This window comes from Sebastes umbrosus, chromosome 16 (genome assembly GCF_015220745.1).
Source record: "Sebastes umbrosus isolate fSebUmb1 chromosome 16, fSebUmb1.pri, whole genome shotgun sequence".
Lineage (NCBI taxonomy): Eukaryota > Metazoa > Chordata > Actinopteri > Perciformes > Sebastidae > Sebastes > Sebastes umbrosus.
The window spans coordinates 29,509,691-29,528,860 of record NC_051284.1 but is presented as its reverse complement, the minus strand read 5'-3'; the positions used below and the strand labels follow the sequence as shown (position 1 = coordinate 29,528,860).

The following is a 19,170-nucleotide window of genomic DNA, read 5'->3' as shown; positions in this document are numbered from 1 at the left end:
AAGTGTCGTCAGGAACGTAAAGGGATCATCGTCATCTCTAAAGGACACTATGACACGTTTTTTCCAAAATCACCTTCATCGTAAATCGTATCGGATTGACATGAAATCCATTTTACAAACCTTCTTAAGCTCAGGATGTGTTTCACAAAACCATTATCTCTTAAAAATGATCATAAATTACCAAGCTATTATTATTTTGGTTCATTTTTAAGTCAATATATATTTCATTATGAGCATCATGCCCTCTGTGAAAGGACATTCAATGTAAAATGAGAGGTGAGGTTTAAATTAGAGACATAAAAATCATCGTCCTCCTCTCCCTCTTCTCGCACAAAGTCTTCAGTTTCCATGTTATTATTTTATCCCCTTTACAGACATGCCCTGTTTTTTCAATGCAGTATAAATGTGTTATTTCCGCTTATTCCAAAATGGTGTGTTTGAATATTTCTGCATACTGGGGTCCCTAAACAGTCTTTGAATAACATAAACTGGGTCTCACTGTAAAGCTGAGACTCTTGTAGATCCAATGAGTCCAACTGTATTCATGTGTGATGATGTTAGTCCCCATAGGACACATTTCATTGTAGTGAGACCATTTTTTTTTAACTTGACCTCACTGTATAAAATGACCTGTGGTGACCTCTAGGATAATCACAGCCTCATGAAACTTTACAGCCACAAACTAGAGACCTAGAGCATTCAGAGGATGGATGGATCAGACTAGAGACCTAGAGCATTCAGAGGATGGATGGATCAGACTAGAGACCTAGAGCATTCAGAGGATGGATGGATCAAACTAGAGACCTAGAGCATTCAGAGGATGGATGGATCAAACTTAGTCCTTATACACTTTTCCAATTTACAATAAATTATGAATCAATTCATCATTAATTTGTGTTTATTTCTGATTTATAACTAGAACAACTCGACACACAGTGCTGAGCTGTACACCACTTCTATGTGACATCCACTGTTGACCTGCTATCTCCCCCTAAAGACCCCCTGCACCCCCCTAAAAAAGCCTAAAACGGGTCTGTTGTGGGTCTCTGAGGGTTAACCTCTACGCGTAGTCATTGTGGAGAAAAAAGGTAAGATGAAAACTTGATTTATCCAGAAAGAAATTGCTGTTCAGCAGTTTGCAATACAAAGTAGGATGAGTGCAAATCCCAAATATATACACAATATATACAACGCCAAAATGAGGTTAACGGTAGAGATCATAAAACTATAAATCAGGTTAACGGTGGAGATCATAAAACTATAAATCAGGTTAACGGTGGAGATCAGTCTAAGTGGGGAAGAAATCAGATCTGACGTGACGTGAAATGAGGCCCAGGTCAATATTTACGGACACAGAAGAGGCTTCAAACCTGTGACCTTTAAGTTACAGGATGTTCTCCAAACATTAGAGCACTTCACCGCCTCTTCTCCTCACAACATCCATCCATCAAAACACACTTCACCTCCCACCTCCCACCTCCTGGACTCCTCCATCCCCCCATCATCCGCCCCGACTCAGAGCCATAAAAACACCGGTTTCCTCATCAGGACAGATGTAGCTTGCATGGCACCATTACCTCACATCCATCAACGCCTCTGCATACCCTGATAAAAGGGAGCGCACAACATCCTACTCGCGTAATTAGGTAATTATAGGCAACGCATGATGGATCCCTGTAGTCGCTTTATTTTTGCAACTGTTAATAAGTCACGTTGACGGAGGGAGGGTGTGATCACTCCTACGGGTTATACAGAGGAAGAGTTCAGTCTGTTCTTGTGTTTGGATCATTTAGGTTCACGTTACCTGGCTGCAGGTGAGCAACAGTCACACTTAATAAAGGAAAAGTCTGTCAATATAAATAAACAACAACACTGAATAGATCTACTAACACGTATTGTCTGTATCAGAGCCGGATATATCTTCTCTCTGTACCACAGAGCTCCACTGTCGTCCATAAACTATTAAAAACACATCAGTGAGCCTCATTGTGTCACTGGGTGACATCTTCCTTCATTATCATGAACACACACACACACACACACCGTCCTGCTGCCTCTAACACGGACTAGAGCCGTGTTTGCCAAACTTTCTTTCTGGGGACCCACTTTTCAAAAATTACAAACCATCGCGACCCAATTGAGATGACACACTCACAACATCCACTCCAGGATTTACTCCCAGAGGCAGGAGCAGAAAATACAAACAGACTGTACAACACAGAAGTGAAGGGAACATGAGATGGATAGTGGAGGGTTGCGGGTTTGTTTGTTTTCTTTTTAGTGTGGTTTTTAAAATGTATGCATGGTTGTATGTAAGTGTATGGTTTGATTTGTAAATGCACATGTATGAGTTGGGCGTATGTGTTTATGAATAAATGTATAGTTTTTAGTTTTTATCAGTGTAAATTCTGCTTCTATTCAGTTGTTAACTGTGAGCATGAACGCAAATAAACTCAATTCACAATAGGCCTGATATCTAGACATCGTGAGAAGAGCAAATTTGTGCGTAAATGAACATTTTTACTGCCATTTCTGCATCACCTCATATTATCTTAAATAGGTAAACCAGCCATTTCAAAGAGATATACGTTTAATAAAACACAACTTTGTTTTATGCATGTGTTATTGAAAACTTATACACATGTTAAATACTTTATATATATATATATATATATATATATACACACAGTATATATACATACAGTATATATATACATACAGTATATATGTATGTATATATACACTGTATATATATATATATATATTTGTATATATATGTTTTATATATATATATATATGTTTTATATATATATATATATATATATATATATATATACACACACAGTATATATACATACAGTATATATATACATACAGTATATATGTATGTATATATACACTGTATGTATATATATATATATTTGTATATATATGTTTTATATATATATATATATATATATATATATATATACACACACACTGTATATATATATATATATATATATATATAAAATGAGATCAAATAAATGCATTTAGGCTTTAGGAGTAAACAGGCTATCTTATTCATTTCCTCTCATCAGTAAAACAAACAGAAAGTACGCTAGCCTTTCATATTAGAATCATTGGTATAAGTGTTTTCTCAAGTTGAGTCTAAAGTATACGTGCCAAACTTGAGACCTCAAAATAGGGAGAACTGCGCCACTGCGCTCTGAAACCGGTTATTTCCAATGGCTTACACCGCGCCATCGCCACGCCAAGCAAAGCCCAACTTTGGCGAAGTTTAAACCGTTGTGTTGCAGGCAGCTCTCTTCTGCCAAGAAACGTCATGTGGTGTAGCTCTATTGTTGTTGTAGTAGGCCTTATACAGGCTGTACAGTAGCAGAAAGAGGTTGAGATAACGAAAAGGAAAAAAGGTGTGAAAATGTGTCCAATCGGAGTCTCCTGGGAAAATCGGGAGGGTTGGCAAGTATGGTCTAAAGTCATCAGATTCATGGTTTGAGTCGAGTCTAAGTCACCTGACTCAAGTCCACATTTATGTTTTCCTTCACCGTTTCCTATAATTGGAACAGGTGATGTTCACCTACCAAACCACGCTGTTCACAGTTATTCTTCCTGTCTTGTTGCAGTAATTTGCTTCACCTGAGTTTAAATGCCATCATTTGCTTCTACACAAAAAACCTGACAGACAACGCCTCCAGAGACACCCGCACTTAAATGAACAAAACAACAACTTTCAGTATTTTGGCACAAATCCACACGTCAGCCACCTCGAGGGTTAAGTAACTCGGCTACCTCGCCTCCCACACATTCCCAACCCGTCTGTGGCATGCTAAAAAGGGTGAAACATAATAAGGGATGACAAATTTCACACACAGCTCAGCCAATTTCATCCTGGAGCAGAGTTAATTACGACAATTAAACCTGGGAGAGCATTCTTTAACTTGATTATGGGTTATTACGGTGATACGGTAGGTACCAGACACAGTCAAGGATGAACGGTGTCGCCGCAGCATTCATAATCAGACCATCCTCTCAAGGGTACTGCTGCTTTTATAAAAAGATGTTTGCTAAATCAAACAATATAATGCCTGAAATGTTGTTTTAAAAAGCACCAGATTCTCTTAACTGCTGTCAAGAGTTATTAAATACAACCACCATCTTCCTCCCCGTCTGCTTGGATCATTCTCATGACACATCAAAATGCAAAAAAAGAAGAAAAGTATTACAAAGCACAAACAGATGATGAAAACAAATCTAAAAACAAATCTAAAACCAGAGCACGGAGAAAAGCTTCAGAGCTATTTTTGCCAACAAATGAGATTATTATGCCCCGTCTGTGACAAAACCTTCAATCCAGTTAATCTCATTTCTGGTAAAGTGATACCAAATGGGATTGTTCTGCCTCAAAATGAGACGTCTAGCGTGATAAAGCTGCACTCACCGTTCTCCTTCCCGTCCCCGATGCAGTCGCCGATGGACTCGGGGAGGCCGAGCGTGGCTGCCGTGGGCATCGGGCCCAGGATGGACTCCAGCGACGGGGCTTTTCGCTTCGGGACATCCTCCTCCTGGTCCTGGTTCTCCTCTTCCCCCTCTGGTCTCCTCTGCTCCAGTTTGATCAGAGCCTCCAGCGTGAGCTCGTCGAGGTCTTTGCCAAAGTGCTTGGCCACGGCCTGGAGCTCCTCTTCCTCTCCTGGTTCCTCGCAGTCTGCCGTCGATGTGGAGAGGACGTCGCCATCGGCCTTTTCACCGTCTGGGAGAGGGACAGAGATAGATATGGAATTAATGTGTTGTTTAAATGTATTTCTTTAAAAGGGACTGTATGTAAGTTAACAGTGTGCAACAATAGCTAACGTTCGGTTAGAAATGGAGTCCAACACAAACTCAATGGGACTAGGATCAATATCGGGAATTCATTACAAACTTTAGTGCAAAAGGAACATATACACTCACCGACCACTTTATTAGGCACACCTGTTCAATTGCTTGTTAACACAAACAGCTAATCAGCCAATCACATGGCAGCAACTCAATGCATTACGTCATCTAGACGTGGTGAAGACGACTTGCTGAAGTTCAAACCGAGCATCAGAATGGGGAAGAAAGGGGATTTAAGTGACTTTGAACGTGGCATGGTTGTTGGTGTCAGACGGGCTGGTCTGAGTATTAAACTGCTGATCTACTGGGATTTTCAAGCACAACCATCTCTAGGGTTTACAGAGAATGGTCCCAACAAGAGAACATATCCAGTGAGCGGCAGTTGTGTGGACGGAAATGCCTTGTTGATGTCAGAGGTCAGAGGAGAATGGGCAGAGTGGTTGGAGATGATAGAAAGGCAACAGTAACTCAAATAACCACTCGTTACAACCAAGGTATGCAGAATACCATCTCTGAACGCACAACACGTCCAACCTTGAAGCAGCAGAAGACCACCCGGTACTAGCAAGATGTACCTAATAAAGAGGCCGGTGAGTGTATAATAGTAGAGATAAATATTCCAGCTATACACTGACTGATGTTTACGTGCGTGAACACAAATACAGAGCAACCAGATTTAGACAATAATTAGATTTAGGTCAACTAGACTGGGGTATTCCCATAATCTTTATATTTTCTAAGAAATCTTAGTTTGTATGTGCTCGTTATTATCAATTTAGACATCAATATTGTGAAAGACGGTAAATTATCATATTGAATTATCGCCCAGCCCTATATTTATTAACTTAAAGTGCATATGTGTGTTGGGCATCATTTCAATTAATCAGTTAATTGCCAAGTCTATAAAATGTCAGAATATAGTGAGAAATACCACCAATCATAATTTTCCAGCAACTAGAAGGTCACTCAACACAAAATGTGTTTAATGAAATATATGTCCACGTACAAAATGCGTATTTTTAATAATTATAATACAGTTTGTGTCACCTTTACCGCGTTATTATACAGTTCATGACTCCTCAGTGTTACCCGGGGATTAATAATAAAGCAGCAGAGTTAGTCACGTTGTATAATTAGACGGGTATAATTATATATCTGCATTTCAGTTCTCCAATTAAAAAAAAAAAAAAGCACATTATTATATATTTAGAATTTAGAGAAGATATTGATATAAAATGCCACAGTGAGGTAAAGACGCTGATAAATAATCACATCCAGACTAAATAATTGGGCTCATAATTCCGTCCGTCCTCTCGCGGTCCTGGTATCTAATTAAAACGTGTCCTTTAATCAGCCTCAATTAAAACGTCCTCGCACAGACGTCAGGAAGAAGCTACTCGATAATCAGAAGAAGAAGAAGAAGAAGAAGAAACGAAATGCCGCCGGAGCTCTGGAAGTGTCGCAGCAGCTGGAAGAGAAACACGCCTGAAATCAGTGACAGCCTGCGACACACACACACACACACACACACACACATACGCAGTGTGTAAACAGTGGGATACGGGGAGAGAGTGTGTTTGTGTGTGTGTGTGTGTTGGTGTGTGACAGAGGAACAGACAGAGGGCCAGAGATAAAGAGCCAAAGGTAGAAACAGATAATGAGAAAGAGAGAGAACAGGGAGTTCACTCTGATGTGTTGTTTTTCATGGGTGGGCCTCCGTGTGTGTGTGATTGGCTGACAGTGTGTGTGTGTGTGTGTGTGTGTGCGTTTCCCCCGGTGATGTTTGTATATTCGGGCGTCCCACTCGACTCAGATCTACAGCCGGTCGTGTTATTGCTGTTGTATTTTATTGACACATCAAATCTCATGTTACAAAATTAGTTTTCACTGCAGCCAAATGAGGCTCTGATGTTTATTACACACCACAATAATAAATAGTAAGCTGAGAGACACATTTTCTTTTCTTGCATCCTTACCAGCAGTGGGGTAAAAAATGTAAAACACGATCTGTTATTCAAATTAAAGGGACTCTATGTAAGAATCAGAAATGTCTTGTTAACAGCGACACCTGTGGCCGTTTAGTCAACGAAAGTCAGCGCCTTGTTGCTCGCGCTTGTGCTCGCTCTACATAGACATGAATGATCATCGCTCAACACAGTGAGGCGACACACGTCAGCTAAAAGCACAATATCACTCTATATTTCAGCTGCTTGGCAGTAATGTTAGCTGACCAGACGAAGGTCTCTCCATGAATCAATGCTGATCCTAGTGTTGGCTTTTCCAGCCTCAGCCTCCCGACCGCGGCCGGAGGGAACAGGGGAGACACCGGAGCTTTGGTCGGAGACGATAACGTTTGTCTCTGCGGAGCCCCGTCACTTCACAAGACACGGGAAACCTCTGTTGGTCTGGAGGAGCTGCAGCATTTATTTCTGCACAAACGTCCACTGTTCATTCACTAGATATTCTCAGAGCTAAACTAACTCTTCTGCAGTGTGGAGTGAGCGCGCGTTCACGTCTAGAGGTGGAGTGAAAGAGCAAGAACGAGTGCGGTGTGTGAGTGAAGGCAAGCAGAGGAGCAGAGTACAGCAGAGACTCCGGTCCTGGAGACCAAAGCTACGGTCTCCCTGCGTCCTCCGACCGCGGCCAACACTGTTTAACAGACGGGCTTCACTAGATACAACTTTGTGGTTTTGGTGCTTCCGTGTAGTTTGTGTTGGAGTCTGAGTCTGAACGGCGTAGCCACACGCGAGCGCGCATGGGACACCGACCCGCAATGATTTATACGTGTAAGAACTTACAAAACAGTCCCTTTAAGAACACGACTGTAGACGCAACAAAATTCATGACACATTTGTGATTGTAATCTCAGAGACTACGTCCTTGTAATGTGAAAAATGTGCATAAATAAAAAGTTTAAAAACCTAACACACCTATCTTAGCGTAGGCGGCGTAAACTCCTCTCAGTTTGGGTCGACAGTCCTGAAGCTCTGCGTCTATTTCGTCCTGATAGCCTTGAATTTCATCTGTCGAAGACGAGAATGAAAAACACAGACGTTACATTCATCACTGGAAAAACAGAAAAGTTAAGATGCAGAAACTTTTTCTCATGTCCCTAAAAAGAAATGATACTTCTCTTGCGTGCTAACCCCTTAAAATTACATCTACCATAATTACAATATAATACGTTAGTACTGCAACATAATGCACGGTTAATTACATGTCGTGCTGGAACTAAATCATGAACAAAAACAGGGAGCCGTTTCCTCTCTCTGTGTGCGCTGCGGCATTTCAGTTTCTATCCATCATACCAGCACTGATGTGCACGGAGTCAAGGTCAGCCAAATGGCAGACACTTCCAACACAATAAGAAAGTGTTACCAAACTCCGTCTTCGTCAGTGTGATGAATGGGAGTCTAACTACCATGAAAAGCTAAGAAGGTTCATTTTCTTGAAGATAAGAAGGAAACGAGTAGCCCGAGAGTCACGATGTCTTTGACGTGATGGCAAACAGACAAGGATATCGTATTCGTACCTTCCACGTCATCCATCTGTTTCTTCAGCTCGATCTCCAGCTGCAGAGGGAGGGAGACAAAGCAGAGCAGCTGAATGAAAGGAAATCTAACAAAGTAAAAGATCTCAGAATAAAAAGATGATCATAACACGAGGACTGTGGGTGGCTGACGGCAGCTTTCAGAAGTACTTCTTCTTCTTCTTCTTCCTGAGAGTACAGAAGTTTGATTTGGTGTCTGTTGGCGTGAGACACACAACTGAAGAACAGAGTGACAAACAGTCAGATCTTCTGTTTCTGTTCTGTAGAAGGAATCACGATTAAACTCTTCTGCTTTTTCAATCCTCTAAAAACCTCGTGACATTCATCTTTCCCTTTGTGTCTAGAGAAAATGTTAGAAATGACCACAGACTGTACGAAACCGTCTGTTTTTTTGCAACCAGAGGGATTAAAGGTGCACTCATTTTCGGTTTTACCTACATGAAGAGCAAAACTGTCATGTTTACAACATGTATGATCATTTGACCGCTCACGTTTGTTGCCCTTTTGGACCTATTTCCAGTGTTTACTGTATATAACAAGTGGACCTAGTCACCGTGACATCATCCATTGGTTTGTGGCTTTTTGGCCGTCGCAATCTTGTGTTTTGGCAGTGGTGTCTAGAAGGTAACCTGCAAATTGCAAAAGCGCGCAAAAAACTCTTGCGTTGCTCACTGCCCGACGACATATCTTAGCCTTAACTATTCAAAATCAATGCCTAACCTTTACCATCTTGCGAGAGGGATTGATTGATTGATTGATTGATTGATATACAAATGGTCATTTTGTGGGTGAAATATTCCTTCAGTTGTACATTTTTGACACTAGCATCTCAAAACAGATTCATTTCTTGATGTAGGATACTGGAAACACAAATCTGACACAAATCCCAACTCTCTAACGTGGATTAAAGATGATATCTGCATAATTTACATGTTTTAATATTACTTTTTTTACTTCAATTTGTTACTTTAAAAAGCACAAAACATTTTCTGACTTGAAAGTCAGCTGTACCATCATCTCACATTGCATCACAAAATGCCAAAATAAAGTTCAAAGTCATGTGTTGCCTGAAGCTAACTGGCTAAAGGCTTAGTGGAATAATTACATTTTTAGATATATAAGTATTTGTTAGCTTAGCTTAGCATAAACACTGGAAACAGAAGGGAAACAGTTAGTCTGGCTGTGTTCAAAGGCAACAGAATCACCTATAAACACCTCTGAAGTTCACTAATTAATATGGTGTATCTTGTTTGTTGAAGCTTTACAAAACCACGATTCTCCCAAGATCTGATATAAAGCCCACCTCTCTGTTGAGTGTGTGGATGTAGTGAATGGTGATCTTTGACGGTTTTACTTTAGAGGTTAATACCCTTCATTAATTTTTGGAGAGCGCCTGCGGGCTGCATGTAATCATCAAGAAAATACCGTATAAGAGGAAATTTTAATATTCCCTGAAGGGGAAAAAGGGTAATTTCATAAGCAATTATCAAAATTGATAAAAAACATGGATGGAAAACTGTGGATGTGAACCTTTTCTCTGATATTGACAGATTAGAGGGATAGTTTTGGGTGTTTTGAAGTGGGGTTGTGTGAGGTGCTTCTCCATAGTCAGTGTATTACCTACAGTAGATCTTTCCAACAGGGAACTGAAGCCGTTACTTGTGCTCTCTTCAAAGCCACCAGACTCCATTGAAAAAAACAGTAATTTTACCTCGCAGAACACAGGAGTTGCTGGTCGACCGCTGCCTTGATCGGTTAGTTTGTTTGTGTTATTGTGTGACTTTGGTGTTTGAAAGGGTTAGTTTGGATTTACCAAAGTCACAAAATAGCACAAACAACCTGACCAGTAGAGGCAGCGGTAGACCAGCAGCTCCCGTGTTGGGCGATGTAAAATTACTGTTTTGTCAAAAGAGTCTGGTGGCTTCAGTTCCCCGTCGGAAAGGACTGTCTGACAGCAAGGTAAAGTGGTGAAAATATTCTAAATATAATTAATTTTTTTAGGTGTCTAAAATGTGTTTTGCTGCTGCCCCCCCGTCCACAGCAGTACATTGCTTTGCTCCAGTGCTGGTACTCCTGTCTGTTTCTCCAAACTGGGGGCGTGTCAACCATCATCTACTGTAGGTAAAACACTGACTATGGATAAGTGCCTCATACAACCCCACTGAGAAACACTATCCCTTTAAATCAACACATGCTAGCTTGTTTGTCCTGACAGTATGTGTTAAAATCCACACCTGATTGAATTTTTTCTTCCTCAGTCCGGCTGTGAAGCAGGGCGGGTCACACTCTTGGTCCAGATCCATCTTCATGAACTCTTCGATGGTCAGATGACTGGTGGGTGTGTCCTCAAACTCTATAAGTCTAATGCAGGAGAAGCAGGGCGACGAGTTAAAAATCATCAAATCAAACAAATTGAGATGAAACACAAAACTGGGTCAGATAGTTTGAGACAGAATAAAACAGACAACTCCTGTCTAAGAAAGACTCAATCTCAAATATTTTGTCTGAATTTTCGTACTAAATTCTACAAATATCAAACTTCATCCATCGTCCAATAAGTTAGCTTTTCAATTTGAGATGTTACGATACCATTTTTACCTGCCTGATCGGTACTGAGCATGTGCATAGACTCTCCGATACCAAATTCAGCATTTTAGGCTGTATGGGAGGAGAAATGTCAAACTCAAAAACATCAAAAACTTGTACCACCCACCTTTTTCTTAGCGTGGTTTCACACACTTTCACAACGCTGACGATTTCTTTGGTGGTGCGGCGAAAGTCGTGCATACGAGCGGCAACAAGCAGAGCTGGAAACAGGAAGAGAAAAACACAATAGGATGAGAATTAACCAACATGTCTCTACACATTTATATCTCAACCTGTGTCATCCCTTAACGATGCAAATTGTACACAACACAAATAAAAACAGAACATACATTTCATATTCTGTGTGTCTTGTGTTTAAATATGTTTTAGCCGTCTGTGTGTGTACACCTTGAAGACTGCAGGACAGAGCCGACACGACAGGAGCCAACCCGATATCGCGCAAAAGCGTGTAATAGACCCACCTGTCCACCAGAGGGTAGCGTGTCAGTGTCACGTTTTGCCTCGCAAAAGTGTGAATATTGGTTGTGCCAAGAAGGGAACCCGCAAATTGCAAAATCTGATCTGAAATCTCCAAACACTGTCGCTAGACTAGCTGTCCAACGACCTATCCTAACCTTAACCACCTCGCGAGAGTTTCCCCAGATTGTGGGTTACCTTCTAGACACGACCAGGTAAAATACGTACAGAAACAACGTAACATAAGTGCGGAATATATGTCATTAACGTCACTAAAAAAACACGTGTAGCTTATAAAACAAAAATGCCGGTCTCGATGACCGGTCTCCTGTGTTTGTTGGACCCTTCCACCTCCCCTCCCGCCATAAGCAGTCTCTCACACACTTTAGTCTACGTCTCTAGCTCTGAGCGTTGCATATTCACGCGAATGCGTTTACATTACAGTCGGTACAGACTACATGGCGTACACAAGACACGCTTGAATCAAGAACAGCATTCTTATTACACACTTTTTGCCTTGTGCATTATCAACCAGGCTGAATGTTATGTTGTTTTAAGGCGTCTCTGTGTGTACACCTTGTAGAGGACAGGACAGGAGCACCTGAGCCTGCAGAGCAACAGACCGCCCGCCCACACACACACACACACACACACAAAAACAGTTCTCAAAAGGAGTACCAAGAACACTAATATTATGCAATGAATGCAGCGCGAGCCTTGAAGGGGAACAGTTATATAACCGTCATTAGAGTTGCCTCGCTCAAGAGCCTGTTAAAAGATAGATGCATGCTTCTACTTCTACATGCACACTTCTAACAGCCTTTAGGACTGAAGTGATGGCTTTTAGCTGCACTGACGACTCTCAAACATTTTACTGCCGTTACCTTGAAACCACGTAACTTCAGAGCTGCTGGTTTTCCTTCCTTAAAGTAGAGTTAACTCATTTCTTACTTTACTTTTATGACCTCATTGTCCTTGAACTTTCTTGCAGTTACATGTTTATGGTTCATCAACAGTGTTGATATCTATTTGCATCATATTTGGGAAGAAACTTTTCCGTCTCCCGTCCGACTGTATCCTTCTCAATGATTTATGATGAGAAATTAATTATTCAGGCAATGCAGCAGAGGAACAGAGGAAGACCAAAAGTGAAGCGGTGAGCGTAAACATGCAGGGAGCCCTGTGATTCCATATCAGGACGTCTTAGCTGGTAATGCATCAAAGCTGAGTGTGTTCAGTTTGATGCTAGCAGAGCAGAGATGAAGCTTTGAGCTCAGCTGTTTCACATAAACTCACACACAGACGCTGACGGGCAGGGTGGAGAATCAACAGCAGACTAACTGAGGTAAGTTTAGGCAGGTGCTGGCAGGTTGGCCTCGCCCACTAGTCGATAATAAAAACACATTTGTTAACCTGGCTGGCAGCAAAACCTGCAAGAGCCGCGAGGTTTAACGTCAGGATTCCCAGCGACTGAACCGGTTGGAGGACAAACACTCCCTGTTCATCGTGTTACAAAGCGTTCTCGGTTTTAATGTGTCCGTGTTACATTATTGATCTGTATGGAGGAGATTCTCATTTCACTTGCCTCCTACAGGGAGAGGTCAGAGGTCAGGTTGAGCGATAGAACACAGAGGAAAACATATTTCCATCACAGGAAAAACAAAGTGATAAATGGAGCACTTGGAAAAACACATCTAATCATTTCTGAGGCCGTTAGAGTAGAAACAAAGCTTATGTAATCCTTCAAAAGCTGAAAATGAAAAGGATCTGTTGACCCATCAAAAGTGGGCGTGCGTGATTACTGTGATTACATTTCTCACCAGAAGAACAGCACGAGAAACAACAACATTTTTAAGACTCTTTAAGCTGCATTTTGGGATTATTTCAGGTAGGGATGCACCGATACCGATACCAGTATCGAGTATCGGGTCCGATACTGTGCTCATGTACTCGTACTCGCAAAACGGCTCCGATACAACGGCAGCGATACCACTTTCATTGTGCCACGGGGTCATACTTGCACCCTCTGACTCGCGCGTGCGTTAGACTCCTTGGTCCGTGTTTCAAGACGGGTCGGATGGGTTCATCACCGCAGACCCCTGGCGCCTTTTACGTAGGCTGAGCCCCGCCCTGGGGGCACGACGGGGTTGGGGCGCACTGGAGGACAGTACGCCCCGGTGACACTTTGTCCACGGCCCCGGGAAGCACCTTCGCCCCGAGCCTTTCCAAGCCGACCTGGACCGGTCGCGGAGCATCGCCTCGTATGCGGGACTCCCCAGCCTGCCGTGTTTCGCTCACACCCTGCAGCTGGCTGTTAACGAGGGTCTTTTGGCACAGAGCAGTACTCGTATTGGTACTCGGTGGTACCCAAATGTAAGTACTTATAATCGGTCTGAATAAAAAGTGGTATCGGTGCATCCCTTATTTCAGGACTTCAGAACACGTTTAGGATTTTACCACGACATTGTTTTGCGGCACTCGTCCTTGCATTACCAAAACTTTTTTACTGTGCACCTCACATTGATTAAACAACTGTCAACAAGCTAACATGAATTCCAGTGCTATTTGCAGTAATAACAAGACTAACCTCTCTTGCAGGTAGTGAGAAATAAACTGTGAGTGGGTCCCAAACTACCAACGCAAGTTAAGTGCACAGAAGTCTCCTCATTCTGGATATGAATTAGTAATGCAAGCATGTACAGTCTGAACTTCCTATCAAAATATACCACAACAGAAAACTCAGATTCCTGCAGAGTACACAGGCCTGACATCACACACTAACAGTGTGAGCTCTTACCTTAAAACCGTTGTTTCTTACTCAACAGTTTCTGCACCACCTCCTTACTCAGATCCAGGGCTCTGATTACATCACTAGATAATAACAGCTACAGTAATTCTGCACTCTGCACTGTGACGGGGAGGTTTGCTTGTTGTAATATAGAACATTTTCCATGAATCTATTCATGCATTTTAAGACACAAAAACAACTTCTCATCATACTTGCTTTCCTAGGGGTCACGATTTCCCCGTATTTCTCCAGATTTATGGCAAATTTTCACACTTTCTTTTGTCATTTTTGTTATTTCAACCTGTTTCTGGCACTGTGTGTAAGCCTTACTGTTTCCACCTGGACGACAATAGAGCTACACTAAAAGTCGTTTCCCGGCGGAAGAGAGCTGCTCCAGCTCAGCACTGTTTGAGTTGCGTTCACCGCGCATCACAGCGTGCAAAGTTGGGCTTTGCTCGGTGCAGCGAAAAACCGTTATGGCGCGAAGAAAGCAGTTGGAAATAACAGGTTTCAGAGCGCAGTGGCGCCGTTGTCACGTTGTGCCTGAAAGGATCTTCAGTGAGTGAGAGACGGAGAGAGAAATGGAGAGAACTAAGAGAAAGAAATACTCAAGCAGAGGCAAAACAAATTAATGAATCAATAAAAACTGATGAATTTTAGTTTATACCAGAGATTCACACAAGTTCACACCAGAGGGGAAAATTATTCTGTTTTTCTTTCCTGAGAATTAAAAGTAAAATTAAAATTAAAAACGCTGTCTCTGAAACTATTTTTTCTGGGGGAAATATTTTTTTGAGGTCTCATTGTTGGCAAGTATGCTCCTCATGCTGATCTCCCCCGTAAACTTTCACTCATTCTGGTTTGTATTGGATTATTTCCATGAAGCCTTTTCACTAACTCCTGATAAAATCACCAGTTGCAAAGCAAAACTTGTCATGAAATCCACTTGGTAGAGAAGCATGAGGTTGTTGTTCTATAAAGTTAGAATATGAAGTGTCAGACTGAGTTATAAACACTGATGGTCTCTGAGTATCTGAGGTTGAAGTGTCCTGATTAAGGACACCTTGATGTTCGGTGCCAACAGAGCAGAGAGCGTTTTATCTCAGAGGACTGAAACCAGGAATCCTCTAATGACCGACCTGCTGCTCGGAGCCTCCAGGCTGCTTCCAGCACCAGAAATAATATTAAAAAAAACCTCCATCTATCAAACGCCACCTTGTCTCACGGTTACCTGCTCCACAGAGTCCCGACGGCCTTCGTCCCGTGTGCATCCAGTCCCTCTTCATCCTCTGCACCAGTCTCATGGCCGTCATGGACACGTCGTGGTTCTTCTCCCCAAATTCCAGCAGCTGGGCGAAGCGGGCGATGTACAGGCACGGGTCTGGTGGGGACAGGAAAACGTTTTATTCAAGTTTAGTCGATCAGAAGGAAGACTTCAGGAGGAGGAGGAAGTGTGTGTGTGTGTGTGTGTGTGTGTGTGTGTGTGTGTGTGTGTGTGATCTTGTAAGTGCATGTTCAGATTCAGTCAGTCCTTCAAAATCTGGAGCATTTGTTCCTTTACATACCCCTGCCAATGTAGGTTATGTTTTTAGACCGTTTTTGTTTCTCTGTTATTTCACAGGATCACTCAAAATAGATAGAAAGAAAGTCAACGGACCAGAGAAGAAGTGATGGGTTGTTGGTGCAGATCAGGATGTAGAAAAAGAAACTCTTAACACTGTGAGATATGGCAGTTTTTATCATTTTTCAGTATAAACTACTGCAGTAGACTAAAAAGAAATCCACTGTATTTTGACGCAGATCCACATTAAAGAACAATGACCATTTTCTGTTATTAAAATATAGAATTTAAAAGGATTGTGCCACCTTGTCAGAGATATTCCTCACATCAAATAACTTAAAGTAACTGTGAGGAACTTTTAACTGGTTATGAAACAATCTCAGTGTAATACTGATGCCTCTATATGACCTACATAAGTAAATGAAAGCATCAGCGAGAAGATTGAATATTTCTATATTTCTTAAAGCTTGTCATCGGTGCAACCGCGTCAGAGTCCGTGCAAAATCATGCAGGTTCTCAGACTCCAGCAACCAACCCCACCAGAGGGATTTAGAGGGGTTTTTTTTCCTCAATGTGGCCTTAATACTCTGTCGTACCGTCGTACCATAGACCTACAACAATGATGTAAACAGTTATTCATTTCCATTTTTAAAAATCCACAGGGAGTCACTGGAGAGGGGCTAAAGAGCCGCAGGTTGCTGACCCCTAGGTTAAACTATAGAGGACATTATATAAGGAGTATTGAGTGTGACACAGCTTTATACTTCTACTGTAATCCGAAGCAACTGCAGTAAAAGACTCGGTTTATGGGTGTTCAGTATCCTGTGACGATCGCATTCAGCTTTTGTCTCGTGTGTGACTAACTGGAGAGGATAAATCTCGGCAAAGAGAGTCCATCATGCTACCGTTTCAGTGACTGATATCAGATCTGTTTGGCTCTGCTGCCAAAACTCTCTCTCTCTCAGGATGGCACTTTAACCAAAACTCTGTCCAATAAAACAGCCTGCTTGTGTGTGTGTCCAGTTATTTACAAGCCCTGGATCGGGTCTGGGCTGTAAACAAACCAAAATTGCAGCCAAGTAAGTAATCTTCTTTCCACTCTTGGTTCAGACCAACGAAAATGTCTGCTTAGTAGCACCTGTGAGCTTCCCAGTAAAACCAGCATCCGACTGCCGGCTGCTAATTAGCTCCACTGGATGACTCGAGGATTAGCATTTTAGCTCAAGTGCACCTCGAAGCAGCCTGTTTCTCATTCAGCGCTTTCTGTCCAGATTTTCACAGCTGGCGAAAAAGGATTTGAAATGGGCAACCTTCCAATCACAAGCCTTATGCTTCTCACATGTCTCTGAGAAAACTTCATCATATCATAAACGTTATGGAAAAATACTACAGCTGAAGAGAAGGAAACTATCACAACCACCTGCTCCTGCCATGAAACCGCCTGGCAGGTGGCCAGTTTGACTAGGATTTTATGATTTTACCGTGCTAAGAAATCTAATTTAATACTAAAATTAGGAGGAAACGTCTCGGCGCTGTAGCCGGGAGACAAAAAAAAGAGTTTCGTGCCCCGGCTATGACAGTGGAGTCAAATATCTTTGAAGTCGGTGGCTGCGTTTAAAGAGCAGTCCAGTGGAAAGCTGGTAGAGCCAGCTGGTAATAAGATCCAGGCTGATCCCTTCCCCCCCCACACACCCCTCCGCACCATGTAATGATACGTCTGCAGAGCTCGCCATCACCGCTCCAAGTTTTACTGGGCCAGGCCAGATCCCCGTAGAAAAAAAGAGGCTGTTTAAGGAGAATAAAATCCACCTACAGTCCTCTTTCACTGTGGAATATAATCAATCTGTGATGCTCAAACAGCCCAGGAGTCATTCTGTGATGGAGTGCTGTAGTTTACTTTTTTTCGTGTACCCACTTTCCCCTCAACCTGCCTCGCCTACTTCTACTTCTGTTCCCCACGCTCCCCCAAAATTACTTCGACCACCCCCAGAGAAGGGGCCGTGAACTCGCTCCTTTCAATCAAATGTGGGAGCAGGGATGCATGAATAGCATTAAAGTGTTATCATTCAGCTGTGGGGAAGCTGCGCCCCTTCCCCTCAGAAACCCCAAAACGGATCAGAGCTGCAATGCATGCTGGTCTGTTTTTTGGCACTGTGGGTGTAGAAATCGGTCTTTTCTCTGATGGACTTCTTGCTAGAGCTGACAGTAACAAGCACAGAGAGAAAAGCCCTCACTCATCAAAACCTGACTGAATACTGATGATGTTTTAGATCATTGAGTGAAATCAAACTCAGCTGAAGCTGTTAGAAATGTTTGGATATGATGTCACATTTCTATGACGGTGTATTAGGGCTGTTTTAGGTAAAAAAATAATAATTACTGAGCCCGGGGAGGGGGTCAATATTCAGAGAAAAAAACTCAGAATTTCTAATATTAAAGTCGTGAATTTACAAGAATAAAATTCACTATTGTACTTACGAATTTATAATGTCACAAATTTGATGTTTTTTTCTCGTAAATGTGCCACTTTAATCTCTAAGAATATCACTTATTTCTCGTACATTTACGACTTTATAATCTTGCATATTTGTGAATTTTTCCCGTAAATTTGCCACTTAAATCTCAGAGAATATCCAAATTATTTCTAGTAAATTTACAACTTTATAATATCACAAATTTGCGAAATTTTTCTCGCAAATTTGCCACTTTCATCTCAGAGAATATCTGAGTTTTTTTCTTGTAAATTTACGACTCCATAATCTCGCAAATTTGTGACTTTTTTTCTCATAAACTTTGCCACTTTAATCTCCGAAGATTTTTTTTTCTTGCAAATTCACGACTTTTTCCGATTGTACTTACATACTGTTATTTAAATAACATTTTCAATGCAGGACTTTCACTTGTAGTAAAGTATTTGTTACACTGTAGTATTACTACTTTTACTTCCACCACTGTTTGTTTTTCCCCCCGTTTCTTTTTGTTTTTTCTCGTAAATTTGCCACTGTAATCTCAGAGAATATCCAAGGTTTTTCCTAGCAAATTTACAACTTTATAATATCACAAATTTGTGACATTTTTCTCGTAAATTTTAAACTTTAATCTCAGAAAATATCCAAATTTTTTTCACGGAAATTCGCGACTTTATAATGTCGCAGATTGTGTTTTTTCTCGTAAATTTTGCCACTTTAATCTCAGAATATAATTTTTTTTTCTCATAAATTTACGACTTTAATCTCAGAATATATACGCTTTTTCTCGGAAATTAACGATTTTATAATTTTGGAAATTTGACACTTTAATCTCAGAGAATATCCAATTTTTTGGATATTTAAT

At 41.5% G+C, this 19,170-nt stretch overlaps 1 protein-coding gene across 1 annotated transcript in view; it reads right to left on the bottom strand.

Annotated features, from left to right (window-relative positions):
- Positions 1–19,170, bottom strand: part of LOC119474766 (transcription factor IIIB 90 kDa subunit-like) — a 123,488-nt gene that overhangs the window by 70,715 nt on the left and 33,603 nt on the right. Inside the window, exons 7-12 of the mRNA XM_037747029.1 lie at positions 15,508–15,657; positions 11,139–11,232; positions 10,660–10,786; positions 8,408–8,447; positions 7,806–7,898; positions 4,442–4,750 (exon numbers count right to left, since the gene is read on the bottom strand). Coding sequence (XP_037602957.1) covers positions 4,442–4,750; positions 7,806–7,898; positions 8,408–8,447; positions 10,660–10,786; positions 11,139–11,232; positions 15,508–15,657 — 813 coding nt within the window. The remainder of the gene's footprint in view (positions 1–4,441; positions 4,751–7,805; positions 7,899–8,407; positions 8,448–10,659; positions 10,787–11,138; positions 11,233–15,507; positions 15,658–19,170) is intronic.